The 12,614-nt window shown below is 44.9% G+C and overlaps 1 protein-coding gene and 1 long non-coding RNA gene across 3 annotated transcripts in view; both read right to left on the bottom strand.

Annotated features, from left to right (window-relative positions):
* Positions 1–662: 662 nt before the first annotated feature.
* On the bottom strand, positions 663–3,372 carry LOC140685765 (uncharacterized). Its single transcript, XR_012059176.1, has 3 exons — positions 2,414–3,372; positions 1,459–1,593; positions 663–1,295 (listed from the first exon to the last, which is right to left on the bottom strand). It is a non-coding gene; the product is annotated as an uncharacterized lncRNA (long non-coding RNA).
* Positions 3,373–4,721: 1,349 nt separating this feature from the next.
* Positions 4,722–12,614, bottom strand: part of LDAH (lipid droplet associated hydrolase) — an 82,167-nt gene continuing 74,274 nt past the window's right edge. For both annotated transcript variants that reach the window (XM_006197147.4, XM_072938151.1), the window contains exon 7: positions 4,722–8,211. In XM_006197147.4, coding sequence (XP_006197209.1) covers positions 8,020–8,211 — 192 coding nt within the window. In that variant the 3' untranslated portion in view covers positions 4,722–8,019. The remainder of the gene's footprint in view (positions 8,212–12,614) is intronic.

Below are 12,614 nucleotides of genomic sequence, written 5' to 3'. Positions count from 1 at the left end.
AGCTAAATACACAGTTAGTTGTTTGAGGGGACGGATAGAAGGCCCTTTCATTTTGCAGTGACACTCAGTTTCTCAGCTTGGCTTGAGAGCAAGATGTGAAAGAGGGTGAGGTTTTTAAACCCATTTAACACAAGCTGGATTCTCCTTTGTCACCTGTCTTCCAGCTCTGGTTCGGCCAGAGCAGAACGCTGAGGCTCGAGGACTGGAGATCGGGCCTTCTCCCCACTGCCCAGCTTGGCCATTTGCGCCGTAGGAGCTGACGTCGTGAGCGCTGCCCCCGAGCCCAGGCCGGCTGGCGGGGAACTCAAGGGCAGGTACAAATCCACTGTGTATATGTATTCTCAAATTTAAATAGATTGTACATATTGAAATGTAAATGAACTGTAAAACAGCAATCTCTATTTTTCTTGACAATTACATAGCAGTATATATTTGTTAAACACACTTGTGTACGCTTCATTAACCATTTAAATATTTTGTACAGATAAGTTGATTAAATATTTTATTGATAACACTGCCCCTGACTGGTCTTTAGAGGGCTGCTTTTTGACTTGCTATCTGGCATTCCCGGGTTAGTCTACTCCTGCTCCTGAACACAACAGTGTGTTGAGGCCTCAGGAGTGACTACATTGAAACAGGAGGCGCTGGGCCCAGGAGTCTTGATGCTGACCGCTCCTCCCCCTCGAAACACCTCGGGCGCTAACGTGGAGTCGTCCGGGAGGATGGGGGCCCCAGGCGTGAGGCTGCTGCTCCCTCGGTCTATGTGACTGGTGTGACACTGCATAGGACATAGTCTGCAGCCCCACACCGTGCGAAGCCACTGCACAGCTACAAGAATCAAGCTTGGGCTGCGGGGAAGGGGTCAAATGCAGTGGAAAACGCATCCTCTTCAGAAAACAAGCGCTGGTGTTTGTAATGAGGGATGGTTGTCGTTCCAAACACAGTGTGAGTGGAAAGGTGCTCTGTTTCCGGATGTCTCAGGCTGCTGGAGGATCCATCTCACTGCAGAATGCATGGGTTCTCCCTCTCCGGAGGCTGCATGGTTGTGTCTCTGAATTCCAAAGGCATACCCCTAACTGCTGCAGCTCCCTCTGCAAGGTCCATTCCGTATTTTAGGGAAACCAACAAAGTTCTACAGCAGATTTGACAGGGCACTTTGTACTTTTCTCGGCAAGTACAATGATCTGTGCTCAGTGACACCATCTGGGCTCCTTCGGCATCTCTCTTAGACTGGGCAGGAAAGGACTGACCACCGGCCTTCTCCTGCTGACCCAGCTCTCACACCTGACTTTTTCCTATAGAAGGAGGAGAAAACTGTTTCGCCTGTTACTGAGGATTTCTGGGAGAGGGTTAGCAATGGAGCAGCAGTTGTCGAAAGATGACAAGGACTTGCCCTCACTAATGAGTTGTCCCCAGGATTACCTCCTTTGGGATATGGATCAGGCCAGGGTGACCCACCTTTTCACAGAGCGATGGCAGCACATGGCCACTGTAATCATGTCCCTGAGGTCTTGTGTCTTCTTCTGGTGAAAAGGAAATCAAGAAATTCTGCTCCCGTTTTGCTTCTCACTTTCATTACTTCTAAAGGAATCTCTTTGGAAGAAAAATATGTTCACCTTTCAACTAACTCGATCGGTACGTAGTCGTAAATGCATGAGGTCTCAGACCCTGCCATCGAGAGGTTAAGCAAAGCATTGCTTTGCTTCTAACAATCCTTGGTCAGGGTTTGTTTTCTTATTTTTCACTCTCCACTTGACCTACCCCAGCATTCTGTGGTTAGGGGATCACACTTTCAGTTGAGAAGGGATATTTACAGGGAGAAAAGAAAATCGGCAGCATTTAATATTTTATCTTATTTCCCAAATGCTGATGAAAGATGGTCTAAAGGCCCTGCAATGACTGATGCTAGAAGGAGGTGCAGATTGAGTTCTCCGCTCCCCCAGCCTTGGTATGCCCTGGAATGCCCGCTGCCTGCTCATGTCCAGGCAGGTTGAGGCAGATGCCTCCAACTGCTGCCCTGCTGAGGGTGGAGCTGTCTAGCTTGGTTTTGGATGCCTTGTGTTCCTGTGCCCCCGGGAAGCGTACACTTCTCTGCTCAGAAGGAACAGTGATCTGGGGAGAAACTCGTCTGTTATGACGTGTCACCAGCGTGCAGCCACCGACCTTGAGGCTGGGGTGTCGGCTGAGGCCTAATCACATGCAGGTGTGCGGCCCTCCAGCCGAGCCAGCGGGGGTGGGGGTGGCCCAGATGTTCTGCGGAGCCCAAGCAGGGTGGATTTGCAGGGGCGGGATCTTGGTCCCTCTGTGAGGGAGGGAGGCCCTGCAGGTGCACCCGCATCCCTGGCTGTCATGGACACTCAGTCACAGGGTCACATTCCCGCCCCAGGGAAGAGGAATTTTCCCAGAGACTTACCCAGCAAGGAAGTCTGTCCCAGTGTGGGGAGGTCAGCCCAGGCCCCTCTGCCAGAATGTCTGAGGAATGCAATACAAAATGAAAAGGCTCTGCTGTCCCAGAGCGGGGTCTCTTGTATTGTTGCTGTAATTCCCACTTGGGGTGCCACATGGGGTTAGCGCTCAACAAATGATAACCACATATTTGGGAGTTATTAATACCCAAACTCCAGAGGTTTTCTAATCATAGGAGAATGGAAGTAACAGTTGCAGCCGGACGGGACAGGAAGAATGGGCCATGGTGTGCAGTGGCTTTGCTAGCATCAGAAAGTGAACAGTCGACGTCCCAGAATCTCTCTGACCCAGCTGTGCACAGAGCGGTGGGGGAAATGCTTAAAGGATAAAAGAGCAAGTGTCACACTGCCATTTGCATATGCAGTTTTGAGGGACAAGGAGACCCAGTGATGTGATGCCCTGGGAGTCTGATGAATTGAGGGAATTCTGTTTCTTGAGAGTGTGCTATTAGGTATGGCAGCAACTTTGATTAATTTAGATAAAACATTTATTGAATATTCTATGTGACGGGCCCTATCCCCTGAGAATACAGAGATGACTAAGATACAAGTCCCATCTCTTAGGACTCTCCTTTTAAGGGCAGGAAGGAGTGTTGATGGTGGAGTGGGAGGATAAAAATATAATTCCTGCAGTAATGATGAGTACTTCTATAGAGACACGGCCAGGGGACTGTCTCTATTGGCTCAGAGGGAGGAGGAGAGAGAGGAGGCACTGCTCTGGGAGGCAGAAGCAGCTGGTATTTTGGGCCAAGCCTCCAGGGGGTGGGGTAGAGGCACGGGCACTCTCACAGCCAGAGCAGTCAATCCCAAAGGTTCTGGGGAGCCACCAGAAGTGAGTGCATCAGAAGCACCAGCTGGCCGTGGCAGAGCTGCAGAGAGATCAGAACATGGGACTCAGCCTCAGCTCTGACCCCCATATGCTGGCTTTCCTCCCGCCATCCACTGTCTGATGTCCCCATGCCCCCCCGAAACCTGTTTCATTCTTTAAGACTACTCTGTTGTTACCAATATCTACTTTGAACTTCCCCTAACAGCCCGGCCCTCGGGTGCCCTTCCCAAAACTCCCTTCCCCAACCTTCCGCTCTTGCTAGGCTGCCCACTGTTGCCTCCAGGAGGCAGCATGATGCCATGGAAAGGAACAGGTGAAGCCATGGCTCTGGAGCAGAGGCCTGCACTTGAACCCCAGCCGTCACTCAGTAGCTGTGAGGTCTGGAGCAAGGACCCCCTTGGCAGCTTCGTGGTAATCTGTCAAATGGCACCCCAGTTCTACCCATCTTTTGGCACCAGGTGCAGCCTCCTGCTCCTCTCCCTCCAGGAGTTTTCTCTTTACAGAACTATGGCAACCCAGAGCCTTCTCCAGCCCTCACCCGTTTTGCTCTGGGGCTGCCTGCAGTCAGTGGAAGAGGACAGACCATGTCCCACACCGGCTCCCCACCTGGGCCAATGTGATCACTCACCTACGCCTCCAGGAGGCAGAGGCAGGAATCTTAGCCCCTTGGAAAGGGAAATCTCTTCTGTCCTCAGCACTACCACAGGAGAGCTTCAGCCTCAAGGCCTCAGAGATCCAGCTGTTCACAGAGCATGCTTAGCCCCAGGCACTGCTTGCTCCTTCAGCCCACCCCGAGGGAAGGAGCAGTCCAAGCATGTCCCTGTTTCTCTGGCAAGAGAAGCCCAGCAACAAAGATGATGTCTTGTGCTGCTTAAGAAATGCTTGGCTTCCTACACCTTTTCTAAGTGACTGTAAGCTCCTTGAGGAGATGTTTGGGTATCTTGGGCTTTGTGAGAGGCCTGCACGGCCTGGGGTCAGATAGCTGCATCAGGTGAGCAAGTGTTCCCCTCCTTCACCAATATGACCCAGAAACGCTAAGACTGCAAGAATCGTTTCAGGCTGGGTGAAACAACACACAACCTGGGATATCAAGGGTTCCTCCACTGCACCAGAGAGAAGAGATAGGCATCATTTAATGGAGCATCTACCATAAGCCAGACAGGGTGCTAAATGCTATATGCAAGACCTCATTTGACCCCATTTAAGACAATAAGAAACCCTCCCAAAGTCTAAAAGCTAAAGAAAGTACTTTCATGGAGGAAGGCCAGCAGGGGACTGGAGGAGTGGGCTCGGGGGAGGGGTAAGCCTCTATAACACCACAAACCTAATAAATGAAAGATCCAGGATTTGAACTCTGGTCTTCATTTACTTCCTAGATGAAGTAATTCACTTTCTGGAAGAGAAGCAATAAGAGACAGATGCAGAAAGAGAGAGCATTTTTTTTTAATATTTATCTTTAAAAATTCCAAAATCATCTCAAACTTAGAAAAAAGTTGCAAGTACAAAGAAGATTTTTTTCCCTCTGAACCATTTGTAAGTAAATTGACATAATGCCTCACGGTTCCCAAACATTTCAGTGTGTCTTCAGCACAAATGAGGACATTCTCCTATACACCCACAATACAACCATGGGAACCAGAAAATTAACATTGATCTCTTACTCCCAGTTAATCTTTAGATCCCACTCAATGATGTTTTGTAAATTGTCTCAACAATATTTTTTTCAGTAACAGAAACATCTAATCCAGGATCAGGTGTTGCATTAAGTTGTCATGTCTCCTCCAGTAGGAATTAAATTTAATTTTAATATAAGGTAGGATGAAAAAAAATCAAGACTTGGAGATCACTGGCTCCCCAAGGGTTGAGTGAAGAGGCCACTAGTGAGACAGCCGCTGCCTTGAACATCTGGCCATGAGAGCCACAGGGGCTGCCTCTGGAGATTCTCCCCCACGGCCCAGAGCAGACTGGGAGCAAACATGGGTACCAGTCATGATTCCTGCACTAGATAAGCCCAGGAGAAGTTATTAGATGTTTGACAAGGACCAAGATGTTTGGCTGCCTGGGAGATACAGGCAGAAATGCTTCTGGAAAATGGATTTCATCCACCGCTTACCAAATAGTCCTTAGTTTATTTTTTATTATGATGATTTTCATAATACCAATTATTAATATAGCCAATCTTTATTGAGAAGATACTCTTGGTCAGGCATTGTGCTCAATAAATGCTTTCATTTTATCACCCCATTGACTTCTTCCAACAATATGGTGTATGTATTATTACCATTAACTCTATCTTATAATTGAGGACACTGAGGCATGGAGAAATTAGGTGAGGTTGTCTAAAACACAGACGGTAAGGCCTCCAGAGTCCACATACCTTATTACCTCATACATATACATGGAAACATTTTTAATTCCTAATGAAGTAAAATGAACTTCGTCTCCTAAAATCTGATTCTTCCTTCTCTAAAAGAAGCATTTTCAATTTAACAGAGAGACTCTGACCTGAGTCTAACTCAGGAGAATGGACCTCTCCTCCCTGCAACATACAGAGATTAGGCCAGGCAAGGTGACAAAGTACAGATAAAACACTTATTTCAAGGGGTGGGGAGGGTATAGCTCAGTGGTGGAGCACATGCTTAGCATGCATGATATCCTGGGTTCAATCCCTAGTATTTCCATTAAAAAATTTTTTTAATGTATTTCAAAAATTCACTTGGTGCTTAGATGACAAACAGAAAATAAGATCCAGTATATTTTACTTTATCATTTTACATCTTATCATTGTTTAAGCTCTGGTAAACTTTGGTTTAGCCAATATAATTTCATACACATGGATTTTTGAAATATGAAGTAATGTTGTAAAATAACAGTTAAAGAAAAACTGAGGGTGTCACTCTTTATTCCAGTAGGCACCATTTCCCCAGTACTTGCTTAAGTGCTTCAGGTTAGTACTACTGAACATCTCCTGTATGTAAGGCACTTCGAGCCATGAGTCCCAGCCCCTAACATCAGATTTCTAGAAGGCCTCCCCACACAGATGGCAATAAGGACTTTGTATGCAGCCTTGTGTCAACGGCTTATACATCTGCTGGCTCCTTTCTGGGGCCAAGAGCACTCCTTGTCTGGAGCTTGGCTCCTCCCCTCTAAGAAGTCATTTGCTCTGATGCAGAAGCCACGCCAAAGGATTGTAACTCATTCAATGCTTACCATTGGGCTGGCAGCATATCAGAGCTGAATCTTTCATTGGGGGGCTTTAGGTTTGGAGAAGAAGGACAACATCCTATTGTCCTTCAGGAATGATAACACCATGAGGGATTTCCTCTAGGAGAAAATGGAATGTGTCTATCATCAACTGTCTCTGCAGTCAGTGGGATTTATTGGCTCCTAAGGTCCCAGGATTGAGTCAAGTTCGGGAAGGAAGCAATATCATTAGCTCACTCTAGGTCAGAGGACAAGCTTCTTTGCTGGGCCTCAGTGTGTCCAGAGTGTGAATTCACATAATTTAATGGCTTGTTTTGGTTCATTAGTAAAACAATTTCTTTCCAACTAACAAAGCTAATGCAGAAATGGAGATTTTATTTATGTTAATTCTCTATTCAGCAATTTAAAGATGCCCATTCAAATTTTACTTACTAGAAGGTTTTCAGAAGAAAAGAATCATAACATAGCTAACAATCTTTCCTCAATGTCTATACAGTACTTGGCTCACTGCTGGCCCTCAATGGCGTCTGACTGAAAAAAAGTCACAGAAGGGGCAACTGTATGTGGCAGGTACAGGGTTGATTTGGGACAGCCCAGTGCCTCCCTATTCTGGCTCTGGAGAAGACGAGATTGCAGGGAGCTCACGACCAGAACTTGTGGGCTGTCTGTGGAGGAAGGCATAGTTGGGAGCCTTCAATGACTCTTATTAGTTGTTAATTGACCAGAGGAATGTCTGACGAACTTTATTCCCTGACTAATGCACACTCCTCAGGGAAGGAGACAAGCAGTGCTGTCCCTGCCATTGGCTCTGCTTGGGCTTGTGTCATCGGTAGCCAGACAAAAAGCTGACTGGTGGTTTGTGACATGTTGCAAGGTAGAAACAGGCAGGGTATGCAGGCTGTCCTGGTATCCAGTCTGATTCTGATGATCTCAGCCGAGACCTGTGCAAAGTTAGTCTGGGCTGATCTTCAGCTTCTGTCCTTAAGAGGGACCCGGGGCCACTGCCAAGATCCACTGCTCGTCACTTCCTGCTCCTAGAACTTGAGTGTGTCCTTCCCACGATCTCACACACTTCACATACCCAGCTGCACACACTGAACGTTCACTGGTCCCTTTACATTTTCTACTAGTAAGTCTTTCATAATTTTCTTTAGGAGAGCCTATTCTACATTGTAACTCAATTAAAATCAACCAAATTTTTAGATTTCCTTTTGCCTGCAAGGATCCTGCCTACCAAAATAAACTGTATGAGCCACTGGGCATCTCGTGAAAACACAAGAGAACTTGTTCAGATCACTGCGTTCCCCGAGTCTTGGAAAATGTGTTGTTAATCCTCTGGGCTGTTTCATCAACTGTGTTTACTTCAGTCTGTAGCATGGGGAGCTGGGAGCTGCTAGTTTTTAAGCCAAGGGGTTCTCACTTTTTTTCTCTTCTAAAATCGAACATTAAAATTAAATATTTACCCACTAAATATACTACTGTATGTACTAGCTGTCAGTGCTTGTTTCCTTGTGTCAGTATTTATATTTCAGACAGATCATCCTTTAGCCACTCAGCTACCATGTCAGCCATTTCCTGATAAAAATATAAGACAAAAGCATGAGGTATTTTTTTCTCACAGAGTCGAATATCTCCTTCTGGAAAGTCTTTCTTTATGTCTTCATAGTACTCTGTTGGACACCAAGCATCCATGGTGCCATAGTAAAATGTAAGCTAGAAGACAAGACAAAAACATTTTATTAGAAACCACTTTCCTCTCCCAACAACGGATATGACACCAGCAACCTGTAATGCTTTGAAAACAGCCCCTGCACCTTGCCCTGTAAGCTAAGCCCAAGACTCTCTCCAGATAGTGGCTCTCTCAAGGCAGTGAGACTTCAGGGTTTATGGGAGTGAATCTTGGCATCTGGTGGCAAGAAATCCATGTACAGAGAGCCTTGTGTGATACATCACCCATGGTTCACTAAGAGGGCAAAGCTGTGTCTGCTGGGGTTGGGATGGATGCTGGAGAGATGGCAGATGAGGGCAAGGAAAAGTTACTGAGACATAATCACTGAGTGACTAGTAACCATTCACTGTACACTTAATAGTTTTTCATATAGCTACATGGTACACATTTGGTACAGGGACATGTTTGTCGAATGTACGCAAAGATGAATCACATGGACTCAGGCTTCTCAATGCAGCAGAAGTGTGATCAGACTCCTGAGACTGTGACATTCCTCCGAATAGGCTCCATGTAGCAGGAGAGTATGCTGACTCAGTGGGGAGGTGTTATAATCTTATTCCAGGTGATAGCAAGCAGGCTGGATGGAGACAGAGCTACCTTTGAGGCATTAGTAAGACCCTTATTGAATACTGATCTGTACTAGCCCCTTACACACACACACATTCATGCACACACATGTATGTATGTGTATATACATATACAAATGTGTATAAATGCATACATGTGTATGTATGTATGGGCATATAAGCATATCACACACATGTGTAAATATGCATATATGTATGTATATTTATGTGTATATACAAAAATACATTTATAAGTATGTACACATACAATCTGTCCCTGTCTAGCTCTAAGTTGCTGCTCTTCACTGAAAAACTGCATTCTACTTGTGTATTAAAAAAAAAAAGGCAGCAAAAGTGAAACCTTATTCAGAAGAGTACACACTGGTAATTTCTACAAAAAAAAAAAAACCCACTAAATTTTAAGGCCCCTCTGACATCTGTTACCACTGAAAAAAAGTTATGCCTGGTTGCAGCCCTTAAGTGGCTAGTTACAGCCACTAGTAGTTTCTATAACACACTGAATTTGCTCACTCATTCAAATACTTATTCACTGATCTGTTTGGCAAATACTTATTGAGCATTTACTCTGCATTTGGAAAACAGATAACAAGACACAGTCTCTGGAGGGGGAAGGACAGGAGGCACCACGTACACAAGACCACTGGCCCCGATGAGGGTACCCGGTGGGAATCAGTGGGAAGGAAATGTTCCCCAAGACACTGATGCCCAAGTTGAGTCTTCAAGTTGGGGAGCACACTGTGGGAAGCATACTAAGCAAAATAAAAAGTACGAAGGAGTATGGCCTCCTTGGGAACTGGAAGTAATTAAAATTGGCTGGAGTACAGGTGGAGGGAGATAAGGCTGGAGAGGCAGAGAGAGATCAAGTCATAAGCAGCCTCTGGTCCACAATAAGGGGATTGTACCTTGTTCTGAAGTCCACAGGAGCTAACAAAAGACTTCACACAAAGAAGTGACAAGATTAAGTCTGTATGGTAGGAAACTTACTTGGGCCACAATGATGGACAGAGAGTGCAGAGCAGAGGCGGGAGGAGGCTGTGCATGATGTGTGTTGTTGCCCACGGGATAATTTTACTCTATGGACCATTAAATCCATTACCTGAATATGGACAGGTGAGATTACTCATATAAAAACGTCAGCCTTTATTACAGTAACATTACGATGTAACCAATATTTAAAGAGATAGTTAAAAAACACTTTAAGGAGGAAAATATTTAACATAGTACACCAGAGAGTCAATTACTAACAACTAAACTTTGAGTTGCAGACTTATTCTGAAGCACTTCATAGAGATTTTTCCGGCTGTCACCTGGGGTTTTAGTTTTGAATGCTACAAAGGATCTGTGGCTCACAGACTTCTCACTTAATTTACTCTTCCCAGTCTCACATTTTTGCTCACTACAACTGTTTCTGGGCACATCAAAGCCTAAAAGCCAAAATTCATTTTGCCAGGGCTCTTAGCAGAGTATGAAGTCCATTTTGTTTCCTGGAGGACAGGAGAGGCTGGTAGTTGCCTGGTTCTTTTCTCCTGGTGCCAGTCTCTCGACAGCTCTAAATGCTGCAGCCTCACAACCCATGGGTGACTATTCTGGCCAGTCATGGAAAATAAGTTTCTCAGAATTTCTCAGCAACCATCCTGCTTACAGCTTCCCCTTGAAATACTGTTGGGAGAAGCAGCTGTCTGCAGGCATTAATGATCACTCTATAAATAGGGCTAATAACTTTAGGTTCTCTCTAAACCACTCCCTACTCTTACCACCAAGAATCCTTTAAGTTATATCCAGGAAACAGTGTCTGGAACAGTCATTATGCACAGTTATTCAGCACTTCCTCAGACTATGAAACGGTGTTGAGAAATCTGGAAATTCGAAATTCAGACTCGGGCTCATGTCCACCAGGTCTATTCCTCTGTCCCAGAGCACTCTCCTGCCTGGAGAGACTGGGACACTGAGAAGGGTACTCTGGGAATCCTCACACCAGTACAAGCTACGATGCTGAGGTCTTTGAAAAGCCCCAATACAAAAGGGTCAACCAGAAGGAAAGCAAGGCAGAAAAGACCTCCCCTAACGAGGGCTCTTCGGCAAGGAGCACAGCATCACCATGGCACCTGCTGCTGCTTTCCACCTAACATTTCAGAGACTATTTCTATGGAGTGTTCACTTTTCAGTGATGCAATTATAACCTGAAATAACTCCACTGAGAAGCCCGGCTTGAAAAGCCTTGGCACTGGGGAAAGGCCATCCCTTTCCTCCTGCATGAAGGCATCAGAGAGTTGAGCAGGAATAATAAACGTGGATCACAGGGACCCGCACCTACCTTCAGATATCAAGAGACAAGTCCTGTCTAACTAGTTATGGGCATGAGCTGCCCAAGGCAAACACTAGGAACCGTATCACAAAGTGACGTTAGTGATCAAGACAGTGTAAACAGCGAGCATCCTAGATTTCCCATATGTTCACCTGATTTTATTTCTCCATCCTCCATGACCAGTAATTATTTAGAGGGGGCTGTATTTGGTTACATTTCTAAGCGATAGTGGGGTACGATCTTTTTGTTTTGGGTTTGTTATTAACTTTTTTTTTTCTTTTTAAGTTCTTCTTCAGGCCATATTCACCAAAGGGCTCTCTAAGAAAATCTTGGCTTACAAGGTAAACACATGGTTATTTCTAATGCCTTTACATACACTGGCTCAAGATACTTCCTGTTCCCTATAGATTAGAAGTCGCAGGCAGTAGATCTGAGCAGAGGACTCTGCACCTGTAACCCTAAACAGGAAAAGGAAAAAGTATAGGGTGTGTGGAGGTAGTGGTGGGGGGTAGGGGAGGACAGATGAAGTAGAAAGAAAGAAATAACCGGACACCAAAGCACAGTGGTTAAGAGTGTATGCTATTATTACAATGATATGTAAAAATGAAGAGCAACAAATAACAATGACCTGATGAAAACTGAGAATAATTTGCCAGACTCCATGCTAAGCTCTGTGTTCACTGAGTCCTTACAACAATATTCTGAGCAAGGTATTTTATTCTTATTTTACAGAAAAGGAAACTTAGGCTTAGAGAGACTAACTTGCTTAAGTTGAAACAATTAGTGAATATAACCCAGTGAAAAACTTAGCTATAAATTCAGAGACAGCATTCCTAACCAGTACCTTTTACTACTATTTACAATTAACAATAAATGGATCTGTGGTAAGAAAACACAAAATCTGAGAACTAGATCTACCTTGCCTTAAAGTCTCCTCAAAGTCTACATAGTTCCTCTGAGGTGCTGCATGTCAAGGGGTGATAACTGTTGTCCAAATATTGGAATTGTTAATTAAGAATCTCAGGCTATCAGTAGGATGTTTAAATTCAAAAGTTGATTAAGAAAAAGTTATTTCCTGCAGTTTACTTCTCCTTGGCACTTGCTTTGATATCCAAGAGAGTTGATAAAAAGTATATATATTATTAAGACGGAAATTATTTTATCTCCCAATTGTTATGTTAAGTAATCATTTATCTATTAAACACACAATTTAATTTCCTCAGGTCTAGATTTTGACTGCCCAAGACTGCGCTTCTACTTCTTCCTGTACACCTTCCACAGTGAGCTGGGATGACGGTTCCTATAATCTCTATGCTTACAGACATATTTTCCCTTAACTCTTTAGTTGCCTCGAAGGAGACATGTCCCTGCTAAAATGTCTCTGCAAATTGCTACAGCTTATCCCCATACTGAAACCACAGTTGCCTTTTCTCGTGGTTCCCCCCCCCCCCCACCGCCACTATCTGCTGCTGATACTGACAGATTCACAGCATCT

This window comes from Vicugna pacos, chromosome 15 (assembly GCF_048564905.1).
Source record: "Vicugna pacos chromosome 15, VicPac4, whole genome shotgun sequence".
Classification (NCBI taxonomy): domain Eukaryota; kingdom Metazoa; phylum Chordata; class Mammalia; order Artiodactyla; family Camelidae; genus Vicugna; species Vicugna pacos.
The sequence above is the reverse complement of the archived record's forward strand: the minus strand, read 5'-3'. Positions and strand labels throughout refer to the sequence as shown.